The sequence below is a fragment of the Leptosomus discolor genome, chromosome 1, assembly GCF_034619465.1.
Source record: "Leptosomus discolor isolate bLepDis1 chromosome 1, bLepDis1.hap2, whole genome shotgun sequence".
Classification (NCBI taxonomy): Eukaryota; Metazoa; Chordata; class Aves; order Leptosomiformes; family Leptosomidae; genus Leptosomus; species Leptosomus discolor.
In genome coordinates this window covers 131,063,016-131,086,815 of record NC_141391.1, presented here as the reverse complement: position 1 = coordinate 131,086,815, position 23,800 = coordinate 131,063,016, and the positions used below count along the sequence as shown (strand labels likewise).

The window sequence follows — 23,800 nt, the reverse complement described above, 5'->3', positions numbered from 1 at the left end:
GAGCTTGTCAGCCCCGCCGGGCCGCCTCTGCCGCCGGAGGCCCCCGGGCCGCAGGGGCGGGGAGGGGATCCAGAAGGAGCTTGTGTGCAGCCCTCGCTTCTCAGCCTCGGACTTCGGCCCCTGGTTTGGGCTGCTTGTCAGAGAGAAGACATGGTTGTAGATGAGCTTTTGATTGGAGCCACTCTAACCGCTCCACCTTGTTCGTGGCGTTTCTCCCGTGGCATAAATCTTATTTAGAGGCTCCTATGGCTGTCTTTGTCCTAGTGTCAGCCTTTGTTACCCATCAGCTTGAGTTTGGATGCCTGGGTTTTTTTTTTTCCTAGCTAATTCATAATTCACGTTTCAGAATTACCACTTGCGGATGCTATCTTTTCAAAATTATTATCAACTACGAACCTGTAAAAAAGGTTAAATAGTACGTGTGCATGTGGCAAACTAAAATTACTTGTGTGAGAATGTTTGTGCTCGCTTAATTCACTAGTATAGTTTAGTAGTTACAATGAAAATGTAGTAGCCTAGGTGTTATGTGCTGGCAACTGAAAAGTATGTTTTGGTGAGTTTGACTCTTAATCTGGTAACCAGTGTCTTCTCAGCTTTATTTTTTTTAAAAAAAAAAAAAAAAAAAGTCAGATGGCAGAGTTTAGTCTTCATTGGGCCAGCATTCAAATTTACAACTTGGCTCTCTTTCTTGCAAAACCTATTTGGGTGAAGGGGTTTTGTGCCTAAGTGTGTGACTAAGATCTAAGCAACTGAAAGTCTTGCTTGCAGTGCTTTGGAATTCACTCATCTGCAAAGGTTGTACCATTTGGGGAGAGGGAGGATATTTTCACTGTTTTGTTTGTGAGGGTGTTTTTGCATTTAGGGTTTTTGGTTTTGGGGCGTTGTGGTGGTTTGGGAAGTGGTATATTTCCTTTTGGGTTTTTGGTTTGGTTTTTTTTTTTTTTAAAGTATGATCCAGGCCTAGACCAAAATCTTGGGAGGGATAGACTATACATACCCTGCTAGGAACTTACTTTTTGTTTAGATAAAGAATAGTTTTCAGAAAGACTGAGGCCTTTTCAACTCTTGGGTATTTGTGTTCAGCTTTTTCAAAATGCAAGATCACAAGCCAGTGGGACCAATTTAATAGAGAAAGTGTTTTCATCTTGCACTGTTGGCAATCTGGTTTTCTGTTTTCTGCTAGCTGCAATTGCACTGCAGCCTTGTGAAAGGTCTGGCTGCACAGGGATTACTTTTAGTGAACCGCTGGTGACCTGGTTTGATTTTCTTCCTTTAAAGCACCTGGAAGACTCCAGTGAGAATTGGAGTGTGACAAGTTAGCAGAGGAAAGGAGTTGTTGTTTCTGTTCCATGGATCCCTTGGGTGCTCCTTCCCAGTTTGTGGATGTTGACAGTCTGCCAGGCTGGACTGATGGCTATGAGGCTAAGCAGCTGGACTGTCACCAAAATCCCATTGAAAAAGCTCAAGTTGATGTTAGATCACCTTTTCCATACAGGAAAGACATAAATGCGAAAATAATCTTATGGTAAGTTCTGTGTGGCTCTGGTGTGTTTGTTGTCACTTCTCCTTTACTGCGGGATCCAACTGCCTCATATAACAATCGTTGCTGTAGAATAAAGCCTTTAAGCTCCCTTTTCTTGAGTCAAACATTACGGGTCTAGGAAGAAATAATCTTTCTGTTCACTGTAAGTGAACAAGTCTGAGATTTGTTCCACCATTGCCTATAAACATGCAGTTTATAGCCTTTCCTTGATATAGCAGACTGGAACTGTACTTGCTGCTGTTATACTGTGTGCTTAAAATCAAAACCTAATTGGGCGCTGTGATACAATTTAAAAAAAAAATTAAAAATATACTTGCTTTCTACTAGCTTTTTTTCTTTCTTTGCTGGCTTTATTTTGCTTTCACTTTTCTGGTTTAGATCAGTATTTCTTTCATGTGGTTCTTATGGCTTGCTTTGGGCACTTTTTTTTTTTCCCTTCCCCTCCTCTCTCTCCATTCTGTGTTCTGTCTCCGTTGTTTTTTACCAAAATCTATTGAAAGTACAGTGTGTTGAGGTGAACTTACTCCATCAGTTTTTCTTTACTGTGACTCAGATACTTGAAACTGCTCTCTAGATGAGTAACCCTCTGTGAAGAGAGGATTTCTCAGGGACACAGATTCAGGGATCAGCCTGAACCTTTCTGGTTAATACATGCAGGAAATGGGACTGTTCATGGATTTCCTGAAACTGATTAAGTAAAGAGAGAAGTAAAAGGTCAAACATCTCTTGTGACTTGGGCTTGGGTGTAATAAATCTGTACAATTTCAACTATTGTTTGAATCTCTCCCTGTGTGTGGGGATCTCTGTTTCTCTTCATATGCTCTTTGATCCCAAAATCTCTAATGGCTGCTGCTGTGACAAAAAGCAGGTCAGAGTTCTGCTACTCCATTGTCTCTTGTGCATCTCTGCTTTGTTTATTTTCTGCATGTCTGATCCTTGAGCAGCAGAATTAACATGATCAAATTGTGGGTTCGCAGTTTTGGAACAGAAGCAATGAAAACTTGTCTAGCTGCAGTGTCACTCTAGATCCTCAGTGGTCTGAGGAAGAGCAGCAGAAGTAAGCTGCCCCAGATAGTGTGTATGCAAACTGAAAAAATTATTGAAGTTTTGAAAGTAATATACCACAAGGACTGTCCTCTTATCTCCGAGAGAGAATACATGGGCTTTTTTGGAACACCTTACACTCCATCAGTTTATCATGCTGCTTTGCATGTTCTGCTAGTTAAACTGCCCTATGTACAACTGCAGCACTGTCTTTTCTACGTACATCACTAAGTTACTGTTGAGATTGGGAATTTTTAAGGAAATGATGGGCTGCGTGTGATCTTGCCTCATCAGTTAGAGGCAAAGATCGATTCTGGATGGTGAGCATGTCAGGGTACACTACACTGTGTGGGCACTGGAGTACTGTTAATGCTTTTCCTTTAACTAGACATTTCCTTGCTTGTCAGCACTTATTTGAGAATATCCTCCTTAACCTTACATTTAGCCTGCGATAAACTGTTTCCTTGTTTCCTCAGGAAAGGAGATGTAGCATTATTGAACTGCACAGGCATAGTAAATACCAGTAATGAGTCTCTCACTGATAAGAATCCAGTATCTGAAAGTATATTCATGCATGCTGGGCCTGACCTGAGGGATGAACTTCAGAAGCTCAAAGGTAAGTGGCTGGAGACGTTTTTATCTTGCTGAAATCTATTGTCCTTGCATAGTACAAAGCATCAGGGTTTGGGCATAAACAAGGTATAGCTTTTTTTTCCCCCCTCAACTTCTGGTGTTAATGTGAAATAAATGGAGGAAACGCATGCCAATCTAGTCTATTCTCTTTTTGCATTTATGTTACAGGTGATTGAAAGTCTGTAGTGGATATTTGAGTTGCTGAGCCCTTACTTTGTGTTACAATAATTCCCATTGTTACCTGGAGCCACTTAGACTCGTTAGCTTATCGGAGCTTTTACTGAAGGGGCCAGTCTTGTACATATTCAGATTTTGCTCTTATCCTGTTCAGTGTGTATGTATACTGTAGAAGACTGGAACTGAAGCTCACCATTGCAGAAATTAAGTGGGTTCTAATACATTTTGTGTATCCTCTTTCAGGGAATTAGGAAACTACAGTAATAATAGATGGATTGATAAGGCACTGCATGTCTAAATAAAATCTTAGTGACTACTTAAATTGTTCAGTTCATGTGCCTCTTCTGCACAACAGAAGGTTTTATTAGGAAGCTTTGCGTCCTCCACCCTTGTGATGAGACCAGTATCTTCTCTCTGCGTTCTGTAGGTTCGCAACTCCCTGTACACAGCAGTTTCCTCTTAATCTTGTGATGAGCTTTTCAGAAATCAGTTGTTCTGTGACACTCTACTGGTGTGTTGTGTGCGGGAGGAAAGAGAGGCTGGGATACAGCTTTGATGTTTGTGCATCCTTAATGTATTTGCCACGGTAGCAGAAGTGGAAGGGGGTTTAGTCAAGAAATTAGTTTATGGCTCTCGTCACTTCTGTCTCATTTATGCAGTATTTCCCATTTAACTTTGAACTTTTTTCGTAGAGTGTCCTTGGGAAGAAGTGAAAATGGTCTTTGCTTTAAAGCTGTAAAATGGCTGCAGTGGTGACTTTCAATTCTCCCATGCTTTACTTCTACTGCTTGGTATATATTCATATTTCATAGACTGAAAGGAAAATCATGCTCTTAAAGCATGTGACATGCTGGCCTTTCAAAGGCCTGTGCTTTCTTTAAGGCTTAGCTAACTTGTGCGTTTCTGGGAACAGTGTGTAGTTTTCCTTAATATAGAAGTACTACAGCCAAGGATCCAGGCTTCCAAATGAAGTGCTACTGATATATGCTTGCCTATCACACATACTTGTTGCAGTCTAATAAAGACTTTCTGTAAGAGCAATACATAGTAGTCTTCCAGCTCCAATGAGATTTTTCTCCCCTGAACACTTTATATGGAGGATTCAGACTTTTCATTTTAAACTTGAAGAGAAGCTGTTCTAATGTTTGAAATATCATTTGATAAAACGTAAGATCTTGACTTTGTTCGCAGTTTTGCCACAGGCAAGACCTGTGCAGCTCACTCTACTACCCCACCTCACCCTGTATGTTAAAGGAGGAATAATACTTGCTGCTCATCTTAGTTTTATAAATTTTGTAGAGACCTCCAGGCAGAAGGCATTGGGAAGTACTAAGTGTGATCTAAGTGTAGTTAGAGATTACTGGTGCTATATCTGGTCATTAGTTTCCCTGCTGAATTCACAACTATACCTCAGTCAAACTTTCTTCATTCTTTTTCACGAGGCAGTTTTTCCTACAGGCCTTTGCTTGCTCCTTTCAAGTTTGGATGGACCATGGAGGAAGAGTAGTAACTTGATATCTGATATATTAAGCTTTTCTGGTTTAGTTTCTGCTTTTTCCATATTGTGCTTATTTAGTTGCTCTCTCAAGCTGAGGTGTCTTAGAGGATGTGCAGTAATTCAGAAGAGTATGTTCAGCTTTAGTATGCTGTTACATTCCTTCTGATTAACCCAGAAGAAAAGAGAGAGGTCTATAGAAGCTAATGATGTGATTTATTGGATCAGAAAGTTTACAAGATGTTGGCTTAAAGGCAACGTGTTCTTGCCGTTACAAAGACATGCTTAAAGTTTTGAATAAGTGAGATTCTCAACCTGGAATGTCTCTTGCCATAAAATATGCTTTCATGCATGCTGATGGCCTGCCTGAGCACCACAAGATTCAGACTGGAGTGGGAGAGGTGAATGCTCCTATTCAGTGGGCAGCTTCGTGATTGACTTAAGCCAAGATACTACAGTACTGATGCCAAAAGGGTGGTCACAGTTGCTTGTTCAAGTCTTATTCATTTTTGTGGGCACTAGCAACCCATAAGATCAAGATGAAAGCTAATCCAGTGACAATGGTAGCTTTCAGCCAGATCAGAAAGCTGAAGTGCAGCTGTACAAGCAGAAGGAAGAAGGTGGAAAATGCTTGTCTTTGAGGCTGGGGAACAAGGAAAACTAGAAGTACTTCTTCAGCTGTCCAGAACTGGAGCAGACTAGATTTGGGTGAAAAAGGGGAGACTTTTCTTCCAGGTGTCGAAGAAAAAACAGACTTCAAACACAGTAGCTGTTCCTGGATTTTTCATTATCAGAAATGTATTTGCAAACTAAAGGGAACAGAGAGGTCTATGGATGTCATCAAGGGTTCTGACAAACTGATTTTCCTTGTGAAAAATTACAGGAATTAAAGATGAGTAACTTGCAGGGGATATCTGAAGAGCAGTCAAAACCAAAGAGGGTTAAAGATGTGAAGTATGCTAGCGTGCAGTAAGTGATCCTAGAGTATGTAACTTGAGGGTGCTGTGAATGGAGCAATTAAATATGTTGTTTGAACTTCCTCGCATTGAGACTAGACACCTAGTCTGTCAAGAAAGTATGATCTCCATGAGAATCATACTTCTGCCTTGGGAACACAAAGAAACTTGCAAGACAAAGCAAGCTACCTTGTTCTGGGAGCATAGATGAAGCAAGTGCTTGATCTATTAATTTTTAATAGCTTTGCCAACAGCTGGTGGGTTTGATTAAGGAGACTTGTAGTCCTTTTATCCAAAAAGCAGTCTCCCCAAACCAAGTTGTTAAATTCAGAAGGACTTTTTGTTGCTGGTTGTAGAGCGTGTTTGCCCATCGGTTCTCTCTGCCTTGTTAAATCACTTCTCCCCTTGGTTCTGTATGTAGTGTAGTAAGCACTGCAATTAAGACAGCATTTCTAGCAATTTCTGGTTTGTCCTCATATGCATAGTTTTAAAATTGAGAGGAAAGAGCACAGCTCTTGCCCCTTCAGCCTGGCTTATGATACTAAGCAGCTGTTAGGAGATAGAATGCTTTCCCTAATATCTGATGTATAAAACACTGACTTCAGTATATGAAGTGGAGTTTTCTGACTCTGAAGGAAGTCAAGGGCTTGAATACTTCTAGCGTTCTTATGACATTGGCATTTATTCTTGTTTTTATTTTTTTCAGGGTGCAGGACAGGCGAGGCTAAACTCACCAAAGGATTTAATTTGGCTGCACGTTTCATCATTCACACAGTGGGACCCAAATACAAAAGCCGGTATCGCACAGCAGCCGAGAGTTCTCTATACAGCTGTTACCGCAACGTCCTGCAGCTTGCAAAGTAAGCGCATGACAGCTTACGTGAGTGTGTCATCCGTGGCACATCTGCTCTAAATATTTGGGTCTGCACAGGGGCCAAATGGTTGTGAATATCTTCTCGTGTATACTCGATTTGGTTAAGGACACGAGAACATTAGTGGCTTCATGGTACACTTCATGTCTTCTGTTTGCTGTTGTGGTGTAAATAAAATGTGCAGAGATGTCCGAGCTAGTTCGAGTCCTGAAATAGTGTAGCTAGAGCTGTGCAGCATTCAGTTACTCTGAGGAGAAGCAGCATTGATAATTGCATTGCGTTCCATGCTGTGAAAAGCTTTAAATGAGCTTGCTCATGTAGCAACTTCATGTGTCTCTGCAGGCACGTAGACCTACCCACAGGTGGATCTGACTGCTGGGTCAGTTCATATGTTTTGCCCCTCTGCCTTTGTACAACAGCCATCTAAAATTCTGAGTCAGGGTGCAGGGTTATTTCTAAATCCACGGTTGCTGCAGATGGTTTTGTAGTTTCTCTTCTTTCATCAGTGGTATTTTCTACTTCCCCTTAGCTAACAGGGTTTTTTTTCTGTCTATTTTTCTGTGTTCTTTCCCATCTTCTGTTATTCTTTTGTGACAGCTGTAGTAATGGTAGCAGTCACAAAAAATACCTGAACAAGAGAATTGTCAGAAAATATACTTAACGATTTCTAAGGGTTGGGAAGATCAGTTCTTCCAAGTCTGGACTGTGCGTTACAGTGCAATAGTAGCCGTTTCATAATCAAGATTACAGATAAGGTTTCTAGTATGTGCCAGTCTTGTTCTGCCTCAGAAGTAACGAGCAAAGTCAGGCCTTGATTGAAACATGTTAAGAGCAATTTAAAATTTCTAGTAATTCTGATTACTGAATTCTGAATGCCCTTCAGTCCATCCATTCTCTAGAGTAACTTTCGACACTTGTAAATTGTCTACCAACTCTGAGCTTGCTCAAACTTATCTGACTGTTGGCAACACCTCTGCTTTATTCTTCTAAAAAGGCGGTGCTCTACTGGAAGAATCTTGCTGATCTTAAAGTATGTTTCACTCTATGCCAATGACTGTCTAATCATACCTAGGATTGAGTAAGGCACCTCGGTCTATGTCCAGACCTCTAACAAAACAAGTGATAGGCCAGGTGGAGGAACAGGAGACTGTAATAAAGAGCACATTCTTTTCCCCTCCTTCTCCTCACTGTCAGTCCTATGCAGGAAGGAAAGTATTTTGGAAAGGATTGCAGGGATCTTGAGGGAAGAAGTCATTCAGGATATGAGCAACTGCAGGAGCCACATAGCTGAGGTAGAAGGAGAAATCTGAGAACAAACACAAGAGGAAACAGTGTGGAGTCATTAAAGGTTCCCTCCTTCTCTGCTTAGTGGTGGTATGTATACATCTTGCCAGGAAAGAGTCCTCTTTCAAAAACCTGAAAGAGGGTTGCTGCTGTCTAGAGGCAGGAAAAAAAGTACTGGTGTTACATACTGCACTGGCAGACACTTGTTTTCATCTGACCGTCTATTCATTTGTTTCTCTTTTTCTGGATTTCAGGGAACAGGCAATGTGCTCTGTAGGATTTTGTGTCATTAACTCTCTGAAAAGATGCTACCCCTTGGAGGATGCAACCCACATAGCACTGCGTAAGTTTGTTGGAAAGTGACGTAAACTGGGTGGCAGTATTCAGCAGATTGCTTACCTCTGACAGATTGCTGTTGATATGGGGAAACCCCTTTTTTTTTTTTTTTTTTTTTAAGGGGCTGTAGTTTGTTAGGGGCTGTAAAAAGGCAAGACCTTCCATGGTTGATCAGGAAACGGAGCATAAAAACAAATGATCCTTTCTCTGTTGAGAGGTCATCAGTAAAGATCCATGGGAATCTGTGCTGGAACTTGCAGTCTTCAATATATTAATTAATAACCTGGAAAATAGGCTGAACAGTGAGGTGAGAGAGTGTGCTGATAATGGAAAATTGTTCAGAATAGCAGAGATGAGACGTTACTGTTAAATAACTGTAGACAGATGTCAAGCAACAGAGTGCACTTCATCTGCCATTTTAGTGTCATCGCTTTGCATTTGGATATGCTGATATTCTTCCCCTACTGACCCACCCCTATATGCTTCTTCATACCTTCACATGAATAATGATGGGCTAGTCCTAGGGAGCAATATCTTGAGATTATAATAGTTCCATGAAAACAACAGCTCACTGGAGTTCAAAACAGCAAGCTGAGAAAGACACAACAAAATTAAGAATGTTATGCTATGAATCTGTGTCTTGTCCACCCTTTGAAGCTGCGCATTCAAAAACAATATAGTAGAACTAGAAGTTGAGGAGGTCAGCAAGAACAGGGAAAGGCAGGAAAGAACTAAGTAAGCTAAAGTCTTTTTCAGACTGGAGTATGCTGAACTTGAAGAGAGTGTGATAGATGTCTATAAACTAATGAGTGGCATGAAAATGGCATGAATAGGAATCAGCTGTTCACTGTCTTCTGAAATAAGAACCTTCAGACAATGCTAATATGAATCAGGTTCAGAACAAACAAGGAGAAATGATTCTTATGTTTATACTATTGTTTTATGGAATTTTTTATCAAAAAGCATTGTAGATGCTAAAAGTTTTCAAATTTCTTTGGGTTCAAGAGGAAACTACATTAAAGAAATATAATGGTTTCACCAGCCAGTGCCTGGACCTTCCTGCATGGTACTACTGCACAATAGGAAAGTTTTTACAGATGGAAAGAGTGGATTTTCCTCTTGCCGTGCAAGCTGACTGGAGAAATCTTTCTTACCCTCTGTTTAGCAGAGGTGCTGACACTGCAGAAACAGATTAGTCCGTTGTTTTCTCCGCTATCTGCCTGTTGAGCGAGACATCTGCTCACATAGGTTCAGAAAACTTTGCTGTGGAACTGCACAGCTGCATTTGTCCTGTGAAGTAGTGTTGCGGGTCAATCCAGTTACACATGAATTTCTGTACAGGAAGTATGTGAAAATAGCTGTTTCTTGAAGAACTCTTGCTAATGTATTCTCTGTAGACTTCTTTCCTCTGTTGCTCTCTTCTGTTGACTCTGTAGGGCTATATGCTACTTGATAAAACACTGCTAGACCAACCTGTTTGTTTGGACACTTTCTCTTTTGGCAGTCCGACAGGAAAGCACTTGAAAATCCTGACATGTGTCAAGAATTATTGCAACTCAAGGACCTCATCTGGGGGTTTGGTTACAAAACACTTTTTTCCCCTCAGCTGCAAATGCTTAGGAACTTGACTGTGTCCCTAGATTATGCCACAGCTTTGGGGGAGTCCAAAAAAGAGTAACAGAGGAAATAAATTCTTTCATGATTTACAAAATATAGCATTTATGTGCCTTTCTGGCATAGCTGACCCCAGAGGTTTTGTGTGGCTGACTTTGTCTTGTACCAGCTTCTGCTGTAGGTTGCTTATCTTGCTTTCCTGATAGCTTGGGGCATAGTGGCTCATTCTAGGGAAGTCTGGTTTTGGCAATTTGCACAGGACTCTAAAGGAGAGATTTGGCTTGATTTTGCAGGGCTGTAGAATCACATTCCACAGACTGAAGAATACCTAGTAAGATAAGATCAGAGAGATGCTTTCTCTGTTTTTGTATCAATCTCTAAAGTGAGTAGCAGGAGACAGTGGAGATGGAACTTCCAATATGGCAAACAACCGATTGGATGTGTTAAACTGCCGCTTAATCCACGCTTGCATACAGCCTGTAGAGCCATTTTGTATGAGGAGAGATGTGTCTTTCTATTCTGTGCTCTGTTGACTTCCTGACTTGTAGTTGTGTGTGTAAAGTTCTCCTCCTATTTTGCTAACTACATTTAATCTTCTTCCTTGCAGGCACAGTTAGAAGGTTCCTGGAGATTCATGGAGAGACTCTGGAGAAGGTGGTGTTTGCGGTCTCCGAGCTTGAAGAGGTATCTCGATGTTCACTCCACCAAAATTCATGGGCATGTTACATCTCTTCTGCAGCAGTATTGACTTCTGCATTGTAGAGCTGGATCCAGATTTCCCCTTCAAATCACATGGACTTTTGGTCCCACAGCATCCCTCTGTCTCCTACTAGCATAGCCTCTTCTCCAGTACTGTTTATGCTCTTAGCAGTCACTATGAACATGTTCAGACTCTTTCCACTTCTGGCTTCCATGTTCCTGAGCCATGAACAGGAACCAGTTCTACAGGTTATAGTATGCAGTTGTGCTGGGTGGTATTTGCCAGCCAGAAGGGAAATTCCTTATACAAGATTTCCTCCTTACACAATGCTGCTTCCTTTGTGGTTTAAAAGGCCGGTTTAGTGTGCCCACAGATCACCTACAGACATCTAAAACATCGCTTGATGGCTTGTTGAAATAACAAGCTTGATCTTTAGTGGTCTGTGTTCAGGCAGCTGCTAGCAGTTTGAGTGTTGGTTTCTTTTGTATATCAGACTTGCTAGTGGCAGTTCCTGGGCAGAATACCTACACTATATTCAGGTTCTGTAGCATCTGAATAGGAAAATAACTTGTTGGGGGTTCTGAAGCTGCTAATCAGTGGGAGAGAACATATGAAGTATTACAATGTTCAGTAGAGATTTTCACTATTTTTCCTCCATGTGGGGAGGGTTTCTCTTGGTTGGCTGTCGTTTTTTCTTTTCTCCCAGTCAGATCACTAAAGGTGATCTGTGTAGTGGTGCATTTTAATATAAGCAGCCTTCGCTGAAGTCCGTCATCCACGCATATTGTGACTTCATTACAAAGCTAAAGTACCCACAGTCTACATGCCGGTTAAAGCAGAGTCCTCTCAGGGTCATTTGCCAGTGTGGGAAAAAAGGGGGAAAAAAAAAAAAAACCTTTATCAAGATTATCTGCCTTTATTGCCAGGCAACAGCCCAAAATAAGCCATTAAGGGAAGTGGTACTTTGCCTCCAAACTGGTCAGAAGGTCCCTGCTACAAGGGCAGGTGTTACTTAACTGGCGAGCAAGGATGCGTGATAGACCCTTCACGCATTTTTCTTATTTGTAGGCCACTTACCAGAAGTTGCTGCCTCTGTATTTTCCAAGATCGTTGGAAGAAGAGATACAATCCTTGCCTTACCTCCCTGCAGATATTGGCAATGCAGAAGGGGAGCCTGTAGTACCAGAGCGGCAGATCAGGATTACTGAAAAGCCTGGTGTTCCAGATGGTGAGTTCTTAACTGAACTTTGGAATAAGTATCTGTGTGTGAAAGTCGATGGAAAAACACAAAAGGCACAGGGGAAGCAGGGAGATGTTTTCCTACCCCACCTCACCTAAGGCAGGCTATAATGAAGACTGTTGTCAAGCTGTCTTTTTGACTTCATGCGTTCCACAGCAGTAACTTCTGCTTTCTGCCTTGTTCTGTAGAGCGATGTGGTTAGAGGATGTGGTAGGGCTGTTGTTCTGTCTTTGTCTAGTAGATGCTCAATGAAAACTAGCAGAAACTCCCTAAAAGACAGAAGAACTAAATCAACGCAGAGATCAATGTTTGGGAAATGGCTGTCAAAGCCCAGTGGAAGTGGTCTGTCTGTAAAGAGGCTGCCTAGATGGCATGGTTAAGGAGGTGAGATGTCTATGGCAAAATAATTCAGTAATAAATGGGCGTAGCTGGTGTGTTCTGCCTTATTTATTAAGCAGCGCTGTGAAAGTTTTACGATTCTTCAGGTGAAGCCTTAAACTACCAAAAGCAGATAACTTGTAATGAGTGTGAAAGGTTTCCTACTTTTGCATGGCCAGTTGGGATGAAGCTGAATATGCAGTGAGGATATAGACAATTTCACTTTCCTGTTCACAGTTTAGTACCTGATGTACCTACTCCTGCTGATCAGACTCCTATCTTTTTTTCTTTCCCCACCCTGTCCAAACTGCTGGTTAGAGTTGTATTTGTAGCTGATCAACATGAGGCATTTGACCCCTAGCTAATAATTTGTGAAGTTACTGCATTTACATATGTAGGAGCAAATGGGTATGGCAGAATCCTGCACTTTTGTCCCATTGCTACTATAGCATGTCACACTAAAACTGGGAAACTCGGTTCCCATTCAGGTTGCCCAGAGAGGTAGTGCTAGAAGCCTTAGCAATATTCCTTGATGACATCAAGTTCAGTGGAGCATTCTGGTATTGTCACCAGCAAGCAAGCCTGTGCTCTTGTATTTCATCACACAGTCATATTGTAAATGATACTATAAAAATCTAAACTGAGTTTACTGCCAGCTCTACAGCATCTGTTCAAGCAGTGTCAATGATATAAAAAGTGAGCCCTTTCTGTAGTACAGCTTCTGAACTGAGTAAAGCTGCAGCATCTGTGCCCTCTGCATACTTATTTTTCCCACTGTGACAAGTAGGACAACTGTAAAGCCCAAGTCACCCTCTCCAGACCTTGTTTTTTGAGAGTGTGAACGTTATCCCTTTGTTACAAGCTGATGACTAGGGCTTGCCCAGTTAGTTTCCAGGCAAACCAACGTTTTGGGGGAGTCTGTAGCTATTAATCACAAGCTATAATCTGTCAGTGATACTGGTGAGATACCAGAGCCACATCATGGTACATTGTGATTTTTTTTTTTGTTAGTTTGTAGCATGACAACTGGGTTGGCTCACTGAGATACATAGCAATTCATCAGCAGCATTGCTGTCTTGTATGCAGCTTGAACGTTTTACACTACCTTTGTTTCTACTGCAGATGCTTCAGATGAAGAGGGTCTGGAGGCAGATTTGTCTTTCATTGGTTCCCATGCTTTTGCCCGCATGGAGGGAGATGTTGATAAACAGAGACGCCTCATCCTTCAGGGACAGTTGTCAGAGGCAGCACTGCAAAAACAGCATCAGAGGAAGTGAGAATTTCCTTGTCCGTGTGAATATTTTGTGTTAGTTAGCTGTTCAGAGGACCAACTCTATGATGACTTTGTTATCTGTAAAGCCTGATCTTCTGGCAAGGGGATACAGATAAAGCATGATGTCACCTTGGATCACTGCAGTAGCCTCTTTGGCCTGAAGGGAGAAGGGAAGGAGCAATAGGAGGAAAAGGGAAGCTAGTCATGAACCCGCTAGCGTACCCAGTGCATCCGACCAACTGCTTTATCTCTTTGCCACAAGATGTCGTTGTTTTGTCACCGCTTTTTGTAGTGGGGTCATCTGCTTTCAATACTTCCCACTTCCTCCTGAGGGTCTGGGCAGATAGCAAAACGTCTTTCTTCTGTCTTTCAAAACTTGTAAGATGAATAAATGAATGCTGAGGCTTTTTTCCTCTTCTCCTCACCCCCCCCACCCCCCACCCCTCCACGCCTAATGTGCATGATCGCTTTTTAGAAGCCAGTTCCATGTTGGAGTCCGCTTGAGGCTTGATGTTTGGCTTGTTTTGTCAGACAAGGCGCTCAATTGTTAAGCTTTCAAAGGGGAAGAAAAAATATCTGTATGTGACACTGGTTGCTGTGTAGTTGCCTCAACTTCCAGACCTTTTGAAGAAACTCTTCTGGTTTTCTTCCTATTTTTTAAACACGGACACTGAGGTATTTAAATGGAAAAAAACTCTGGGATCTTTTCGGCCTCAACTGCCATGCCATTATAGTTACTAGTTGTGTGTATTCATTGCCCTAGTGAAAATCACTAGGTATGTAACTCAGACATTCAAATTCCACCTCCCACCCTTGCCACAACATTTCTTTCTTTAACAATTTGATAGTTGCTCCATAGGTCAGAAAACCACAATATTAGAGAGAGGGCTCAGTAAGAAAGAGCTTGTTTTGTCCTTCCCTTCCCATATACCTGTTCAGGCTTCTAATGCTAATCCGAAAGGGGATTAGATCTGATCAGATGTTTTTAACTTTCTAGTTACAATCGCTGGCTGTGTCAGGCAAGAGCTGAAGACCTCTCTGATATTGCTTCTCTTAAAGCCTTGTACCAGACAGGTAAGTTCAGGGTACCGATGACCAGTGTACAGTGTCTTAAAGTAAAACCACAAAAACATATTTTCTTTGGGCTTGGGTGTATACAATAAGTCATGTTATTAAGCTAGAAGCCTGGCCAAGAACTAGGCAACATCTCTGCAGTAAAGCAGGAATTCTCTCTTTATTGGTTTCAAAAGACTGTGCAGTAAACTCCCAATCTGCACTGCTTTAACAATCTGGGGATATGTGCGTATCCTGAATTATATGTAGCTTTAGATGTAAGCCAATAGTGTCAGATTAAAGCAATGCATAAGGTACTCTGTATGAGTTAATTCTTCTTTTGGTCTGCGTTATCTCCACCCTTTTGTTACAAAGAAAGAAATGTTGCTTTCCAATGATTAGTGTAGAGAATAAGCCCTTACCAAAGCAACTTTTAGTAGAGCTTTCCTGAACAAAATGGCTTGCGTTGTTTCTCTCAGGTTAGGTATGTGTTGCTCTCCTCTGTGTGTGTCTCCTAGTTCTAAAGGCCGAGTACAGTGGGAAGCACATCTTGCAACCTTGAGTTCAGTAGATGGGGAGATTAGGGAGAGATTCAACAATGCAGTTAGGGAGAGTTCAGCAGAAGAAAATAGCTGCAAGGTCCTTGCAGCCCAGGAAGCAGAAGTGGGGAACCTGTATTCTTCAGTTCACTTACCCTTCAGGTAGGCTCATACGCTGTTATAAAAACTTGCCATAGTCCCAGTGGCTTACTGCTGCTTTGCACCATGGTAGGAAGAAGCAGGCAAGTAGTCAGGCTCTCACAAGCATAGCTGTCTTTCTGTAGAGAAGGACTGTTCAGTGCTTTGGCTGATTCCTTTGGCTTTCTGAAAATCCAGATACTTACATTGATCTTTGTGCAAATACAAAGGCTGTGTGATACCTTCTACTTGGTAGGTTCAATTTTAAGTTCTTTTGTTTGCCTTGGATGAGGCTTCGTGGGCTGCAGGAGGTCAATAAGGCATGCTCTGGGGATCCATTGGATTTCAGAGCCTGGCTTCTAGGAAGAAGTTTGCTTTGGTGGTAGAACTGCAAGTGAAGGTGCTTTTTTGCCTTTTTTTTTTTTTTTTTTTTTAAATGAAAACCATATTATCGCTTGAGATGTAGGTAAGTGTGGAATACACAGGCAATATGAAATTGCAGTCCTTAAAACTCAAGTTTCCTGGATGTGCTGCGCTCTTTTTTTGGATCAGAAGAGCTACCGATATAGTGAGAACAGTAACTCTTAAGCATGTTTTCTCTGTTGTTGAGATGGAAACCAGATGCGTTGCAAAAGTTCTGAGCTGTGGCTGGTTCTCCCTGGTGTGAAAGGGACCAACTCCAAAACATAGCAAGACTGAGAGAAGTTTAGAGACATATTTTCTTTCTTTTATAGGTGTAGATAAGTGTGGCCGCACAGTGATGGTGGTGGTTGGAAGAAATATCCCTGTAACATTGATAGACATGGAAAAGGTAAGTCTTTGTAAAACTAGAGTTGTGTAGGTTGAATATGAATGTTCAGGATATGAGTCTGATTTATAAGGGTAATTCGGTGTTAATGCTAGAAATCTTATCTGTAGAAGACTTAAAAGAGAGTAAATAGAAACTATTTTTATAAACAGATAAAAATGTGTTCCCATATAAAGCTTTGTTTGTATTGGGGTGGATTTTTCAAGGAGGAATGGGACTGTTTTTAGAAAAACAGGTTTAACTTGGGCTCCTTTTTCTTCTCAAAGAGAGTGTCTTGCCCTGCTTCTATAACTGCCAAGACATGAAGAGTGAAATGTAATGAGTCAAACTGCTTTTTCATGGAAACAGCAAGAATTTATCTCCATCTGTGAGGTCAGCTAGGCAAAAAAAAGGTCTAGGTTATTACAGTCAAGTTGAAGACTTGGAATGTTCACCTTGCTTTTGTAGCTGAAACATAATGCCACTCAGCCTCATGATTCCTGATTTGTGAATGAATTAAAGGAAACGTATTCAGATGTAATAGAAGTGTTCTTTGCAAATACAAACTTCATTTCTTTCTGTCTCAGGCTCTTCTGTATTTCATCCACGTCATGGATCATATTGCAGTGAAGGAGTATGTCCTGGTGTACTTCCATACGCTCACAAATGATTACAATCAGCTAGACTCTAATTTCCTGAAGAAACTCTATGATGTTGTTGATGCCAAGTGAGTGTCAATAGGAAAAGAACCCCTTCTGGTCTTCCTCTGTGTTATGCAAATGTTTGTCATTCCCTGTATCTGTGTTCCCTATTCTTTGTGAGAGAGTTTTGCTGGACAAAGACCTAGATAAATAACAAAGGCGAGAGAAAGGAAGGTATGTTTTCTTTCCTTCTCGAAGCCATCTATTAAGCAAAATTATGTGTGTGTTGACAGTTGGATTGTGTAGGTCAGCTTAATTAGAATTCACTTTTAAAGCATTTTTTTCTCTAAACCAGGTACAAGAGGAACTTGAAGGCACTGTATTTTGTCCACCCAACATTTCGCTCAAAGGTGAGGTAAATAGTACAAAAGGAAAGTACTTTTTTGGGTGTTGGCGGAATAGCATGTAAAACTGTAGTATGAGGAACATGGAGGTGTACAGAAGACTTCCAAAATAGAAGACTTCTGGATCCACAGTCAGAACTCGAAACCTGTCCCTGTCTTTGATCTAGCTGTAGTCTTCCAGCCTTAGGGATAAGCTGAACTCCAATGCGGTGCAGCTGTCTGTGACCTGTTTCACATGTGCTCTTAACAGAGAGAGGTGGAAGTTCTGGGAAGTGTTTCTTTTAAAGAGAAACGTTTTTGTCCTTTTTCCTGCTGTCTGGTTGGCAGGGTGATGAACCATGACCAAATTCTTTCTTGTGCAGTTAATTTCCTGGATGTTTCACCTTTTCTTTCCCCACAAGAGGTATTGCAGGTGTGCTGCATGTCACTGAAGAGCTGCCCTCATAGGGGCAGAGGGCAGTGTGTTGAGCACAAACGAGATGAGTCAGGATTATAGAGTATAGAGTAGCAAAGGAAGATGGGAAGAATGCCTTTGTGACGGAGTGGAGAAAAATCCTGTTAAGCCTTCAGGAGATGAAAAACTGAACTTGTCAAGCAGTAAGATATTATCCTTGGCTATGATCTGTGTGGGGCAACAGAAGATGGAGCTTGCTCTGTTCTATACTTCATACACACGACTCGTATTGCAGCAGTATGAGTACTTCAGATGAACTAAGTGTCAGCAGCAGCCCTTCCTGAAATTTTTGTTTGTCCTATTAAAACGGTTAGAAATGTGATCCTCCATGTTCACAGCAGATTAACCTCTGTGTTTATTCTGCTTTTTGCTGACATTGATCAAATTTGGGAAAGTTATACGCCTGGAAAAGACATCTGTTTTCACATGTTCAGCAAGAATTTGTTTGACTGCTAGATTTCCAAAGAGCACGTTCGTTGCGTGTGCGCAGCTGGACTATCATGAGACTTAAAGCTTCCTTGTTTTTATGTAGATGAGACTGAAGCTTCCCAACAGCATACCTTCCAGGTTCTGTCAGGATATTAATTATTCCCACACGGTACAGATCTGAGGTCTGAGTGCTAGAATTAGAGCTTTCGGCTCTGATACTCCTGAAAATGTAGGAGCTGGCATAGAACATTACTAAGGTCACAAAGTTGAGTGGAAAAGTTGAAGCTAGGAAATACTAGTGTTAGATTCTCAGCAGTGCTTTGTCCCCCACCTCTCTTCCTGTACATTTGTTTGGTTGAGAAATGGGGTGGGTTTTTTGTTGTGTTCGCCAGTCTGTTGCCATGTTCTCTGTCCCTTTGGGAACTGCAGTGGGACTCGACAGATTTGTGGGGCAAGCAGATAGTTGGTGGGAAGCAGGAAGGATGAGAGGTGTAAAATTCTCTAACTTACTGGAAATGGAATTGGTTTGTATCCTATTCTAGCAGCACAGCTGGAGGCAAAAGAGGATGTATGTCCATGTCTTTCTGCCAAGCCTTTTCTCTATCTGAAAGGCAAGTGGGATTGCTGCTGGCTGTTGTGGAGACTATCAGTTTATGAACATGATTGGGAATGTGCAACAGAAAGTTGTGGTGAAGGTGGCTGCTAAGAGGGAATGATTTTTCTCTCCCCTCTTTGTTTTTGGCTATTTCAGGGCTGTTGTCCACATGGAAGATTGCTAGCTCAGAAGCTTCAAATATCTTCAAAAATGTTTGACACATTTGTCTCATGTGGGGCGTTGACTTCCTTCACTATAAATAGTGGAAGATACCCCTTGGCTCCAATGCAGGGGGAAGGCTTGTGCATTCATGCAGCTTCCCCAGCACATCACCCTTGTACATACATCTCATTTTTAAATCTCTGATGCAAATTGGCCATTTTACAACGGTGTTGAATCCTGGCACAGTGGACGGCTGCCATCTGTTAGAGTTGCTTTGCCTATTTCTGAGCTAAAAGGGATCAAGATGCTTTTTATCATGTTGCTTGGAAACTCCTGTGCCCCTGGAAAACCAGCGTAGTTCTCAGTGTACTTTATCTTTGTTTGGTTTCTAGATATCAAACTGTTTTAAATTATGATTATTCTGAGGATAATTGGCTGTCTAGAATATATGGGTTTTGGTATGCAGGGAGGAGGGTTCAGCAGTTATCCTAAAACAGAGTGACTGAAGCAGGGTATGTCACTGCACAGTCCATTTTTGTACACTGGTGCTGCCTATTTGTGCTTTGTTGTGAGTGTTCCTGTGATCTGTGAAGAACTTGATTCTCTTGTGCTGCTGAAATGTAACTGTTCTTGTGATGAAATCGCAGCATAGGCAGCAGCAGTTTTCTAGGCTGGCAGCAACTCTTGCTGTGTGAACACTTCGCCACCAGGCCTTAGATTAAGATACCCCTGAAGTGCTGTCACAAGTTCCTTCATACTCTTGCATGTAAATATACTTCTGATGATGATGATACATAAATAAAGAGCTCTTTGGGGCATTTTTGTACAAGTCCTCTTGGCTCCCCTCTTCTGACAGCTCCCCAAATTAAGACTTTTAGAGCTTGTGTTCTGAGTTGAAACATAGCGGCTGGATCTGAAACAATCTCTCACAGAAATTCTGTTTTCCTAAATTTAGTAACGTGGCTGTGAATCAAGAATGTTTCAAAACTGAAACTTACCTGAATACTAAAATTAGACGTTCGTAATCATTGTAGTCTTTGTATTTATCATGAGAAATTTTTGTCTTGTTTTCTTTTTCTGTAACAGTCATAAAAGCAGTTTCTGGAGATCAGGTGCCAATGTAAAGGTTGTTGCAAATCACTTAGGGCTTTTTTTTTTTTTCACACAAGATCCTTCTAATTGTAATAAAATTTCCCAGATTTTAGTAAGTTTCTCTTTGGGGTATGACCCAATCAAGAGATTGGTGACACGCTTTGTCTGTGTTGTGCTGTATTTTTTTTGAGGGAAAGACATCTCATACTTTAACCCTATGGTTTTCTAGCTTAGCAGAGTGACTTTGATAGCCTTTTATTCATATTCAGAACTGCATGACAAGAAAAATGAAGGAAAACTTCAGCAGACTACTAGATTTTTAACTTTTTTTGACTGCTCTGGTATAACTTATTCTGGTTTTGGTGCATTAACAGGGATTTTGTTTAATTTAAAGTTCTGTGTCCTCTTACCGATAAGGAAATGACTTCTCTCATATTACAGTTTTTATACCTGTGATTATTGAGAACGGAGATAACAGAAAAATTCTCTAGAAACATTTCTGCCCCCCTCCTTTTTTTCCTGTGTTATGTGTAAGATGTGTCAAACTGCAATGGCTTTTATACTGGGATGGGGTGGATTTTTTTCCCAATATCAGTTTTCCTGATGGTTCCAAAAATATTCCCTATTAGGCTTTTATGTCAAACATCTGTAGCAATTATATTTCATGGTTGTCATTCGTAACATGCCTTGGAATGCATGCTACCTTGGTACAGGATTGGGAAGGTATTTTTCACTTACTGTCATTCAGTGTCACTCATAAAGGGTCTTATTAGAAAAATATAGTAAATAATGGATGCCAGTAATGTCTCCCTGCTTTTTGCTAATCTAAGTCTCTAATTCTGCCCTTTAATGAACAAATCTCAATTGTTCTGTCCTGTTCTTTACCTTCTCTTCTGTTTTTTGTTATTCCTTTCTCATGAAAATATGCTGTTTTAAGGAGGCAGCATAGTTATTCCAGGACAGTTTTTTAGGCATTGACTTTTTCTTTAAATGTTGTGTTCAAGCAGATCGTTTTTAGTGACCTGATGTTTTATTCTATTTGAAACTCACACTTGCCTCAAGACTTTTCTTGTGGTGTTGCTTCTTTTCTGTTAACTTACTGCAGTTGAAGTACAACCATCAAACAGAATCACAGAATGCTCAAGGTTGGAAGGGTCTTCTAGAGGTCATCTGGTCCAGCCCCCTGCTCAAGCAGGGTCAGCAAGAGCTGGTTGCCCAGGACCATGTGAGTGGTCCCTAATATGAGCGTTTGTGACCTGTAGAGTAGTTTTTTTCTTTCCGTTTTGTCTGTCAGGAAAAGACTGGGTAAGAAATAAACAAAAAGTAATATGGTGCTTCATTTTGGAGAAGGTGGGTTGAAAAAGTAAAAGCTTGTGCAGTCAGTCTAAACAGGAATACTTAACTTGTATGAGTATCAATGATGTCTTACTGGCCTTGGCAAAACACAAATTTCTTATCCTATTTGCATCCAAAAGAGAGAGAGGTGTGAATACTTAAAGTTTTGTATAATAAGTTGGTACGGCTTATTCTCGTAGAATAAGTTGATAAGGCTTTGGTAAGAAATGTAAAACAGAAGGACACAGTCAGCCAACCAAAGCAGAGAGGAGATTTCAGTAGGACCTTTGAACAGCTGAAATTCTCTTTCTCTCTCTCTCTTTCTCTCTTCCCCCCCCTCAAATTGCCTTTTCTGTGAAAACTTGAAGGCAAAGTGTTAAAAATGCTTCTGTCAGGTCATATTCTGAGCTGGCCAAACTAGAAGTTAAAATGTGCTACCGTACTGATGGGGTTTTTTTTGAAGATAAATAGGACAGCTGTCACTCTTGTACAGTAGAAAGGGACCTTAAACTGGCAGCTGGGGAAGGAGTGAGTGTGCAGTCAGGAAAACTAGCTTTGAAAGCTCTCAAGACAGTGCTTGCTCGCAGTCAGCAGTGTGTACTTCCTGACCTTGTGTTACTGCCGTGACACTAGTGTTTCAAGTTTAACTCAAGCCTGTTTAACTATGAAGTATTCTGTTGAACTTGAAGGTTTTGAAACAGCACCATCTTAATTTGTTTGGGGTTTTATTTTCAGGTCTCGGCATGGTTTTTCACAACCTTTACAGTCTCAGGGCTAAAGGACAAAATCCACTATGTGGAAAGCCTTCAGCAGTTATTCACAGCCATACCCCCAGAACAGATTGATCTCCCTCCTTTTGTCCTCGAGTATGATGCTAGGGTAAGTGATTGCATGTGGCAAGCATGACTCTTTGCTCTAAGTGTGTTTCTCCCGCTCTGCGCTGCAAGAGCTTTATGGGGGCTGACTTCCACGTCTTAAGAATGGGGAGAAGAAAGGGAGGGTTCCTGGAGAGTCTGGTGGTTCTTTTGTGAGTAAGAGTTTTCTTTCAATTATTTTTTTCTGCATCAGTCCAAGTAGAGCGCTTGGCTAAGAAGCAGACTCCTTTCCCAATAGATCAGTCTCATATGTGCATAAAAGTCAGACTACATTTCTTCAGCCAAGAACTGTAACCTAACACACTAGGAGCCTGTGGACAAGATAAAATTCATGTTGTATGCCTGCTACATACCTTACACTGACTGCAAAAAGAAATACTATGTGTGTTTCATCTTCCCTGTCGCATGTATCAACAAACATGTAGGAAATGGGGCGAGGGGGAAGCAGGGGGGGAAAAATGGAACTGTAGAAGAGCGCCTTGCCTTTGTGTTGGTCCTGCCAACAGGACCTTCCCTGTCCTCTTCCCTTTTCCATCCCAGCTCTCTAACCAAATGGTGGGGTGACTATGGCTTGCATTGGCCAAATCATTTTGAAGAGGATGTGCCCTAACTACAAAGTAATAGCCAGAGCTGTGTGTCTGCCTAAGCGACTTTGTCTTGAGTGACCAGCAGTGCTAGCATTTGTGGCTTCCTTGCATCATGGATTTAGCTTAATAGCAAAATTTTAACCTGTGCTTTTTGCTTAAAATGGAGGCAAAAGTAAGGCCTACTTTTGCCTGTTTACCAGCAGTCCTCTCCTGGGTTAATTGTGACAGTCACTGTACTCATGGAAGACAAAGCCAGGAGGGCCTGTTTATTTCTGCCTCTTTGTCGTCATCCATTGCACCAAGGTGTATTGGAGAAGACTTTTGTTCAACTACTTGTTCTGTTCTCATTGCAGGAAAATGGGCCTTACTATTCTTCCTATCCTCCATCCCCGGACTTGTGATCTGCAGTCCTGTGATACTGCTGGTTTCCCATGGATCCAATGACCTGATGCCTGCCAAAACCTGTGCATTTGCCCATGTACAGAATTCAGAGAGAGGGTTTTCCTCCCCCAGCTCTGGTATTTTTTTACTGATGAGATATTTTCAAGCATTCAAGCAATCAGAGAACTTTATGCCACTGTGAACTGTACACCTATTTCAAATATATTTATCCAATGGAAAAGTTGATTTAAAGATCACTAGGTGCATTTTATTTTGTTGTGGTTTGGTTTTGGTGTGTTTTTTTTTTGAAGCTGTTGCATTTATTTCTGAACAGACTTTCTCTTTTCTGGGAAATCCATCAAAAGCACTTTGATCATGTTTTAAACTGTTACCATTTTCAGCTCCATTTGTAGTGCCCATTTCTGACTAGTCTGTACAAATACTGTGGCAGTACCAGCCTGACTCATTGTGCTCATCATATGGTCTCTGTGTTTCACATCTGATTAGTTTCCCTTTCTGTTAGTGCTGATTACTTTGGTCTTGACCCAGCAAAACTATCTGGAATTGGGAATGCCATGTCTGCAGGCTGAACAAAGAACTACAGCCAAGCCAAGATTGCTGCAAGACTTAATACCATAAATGCTAGGTGAGCTAGGAGTCTTGATAAAGTCCCTGTCAGTTTTCATTGGACGATGTGACATGTCAGGATGCCACTACCATTCCCGTAAGAATAAAATTGAAAAGCATTTGCCGTTTCTTTTCTCTAACTATAGTTGTTTACAT

The 23,800-nt window shown here is 41.3% G+C and overlaps 1 protein-coding gene across 1 annotated transcript; it reads left to right on the top strand.

The window, feature by feature from the left end:
• The first annotated feature begins 1,344 nt into the window (after positions 1 to 1,344).
• On the top strand, positions 1,345 to 23,288 carry GDAP2 (ganglioside induced differentiation associated protein 2). The gene is made up of 13 exons (XM_009961997.2): positions 1,345 to 1,525; positions 3,064 to 3,203; positions 6,555 to 6,708; positions 8,259 to 8,347; positions 10,562 to 10,638; positions 11,723 to 11,882; positions 13,395 to 13,545; positions 14,543 to 14,619; positions 16,010 to 16,086; positions 16,650 to 16,789; positions 17,059 to 17,113; positions 21,910 to 22,053; positions 22,990 to 23,288. The coding sequence occupies exons 1-13, from the start codon at positions 1,350 to 1,352 to the stop codon at positions 23,035 to 23,037; spliced, it is 1,488 nt and encodes a 495-aa protein (XP_009960299.1). The 5' UTR covers positions 1,345 to 1,349; the 3' UTR covers positions 23,038 to 23,288.
• The last annotated feature ends 512 nt before the right edge of the window (positions 23,289 to 23,800 follow it).

Coding starts and splice junctions, on each gene's coding strand:
- GDAP2 (XM_009961997.2), top strand. CDS start 1,350: ATGGATCCCTTGGGTGCTCCTTCCCAGTTTGTGGATGTTGACAGTCTG. Junction 1,526..3,063: donor AATGCGAAAATAATCTTATG/GTAAGTTCTGTG, acceptor TTGTTTCCTCAG/GAAAGGAGATGTAGCATTAT. Junction 22,054..22,989: donor TCCTCGAGTATGATGCTAGG/GTAAGTGATTGC, acceptor TTCTCATTGCAG/GAAAATGGGCCTTACTATTC.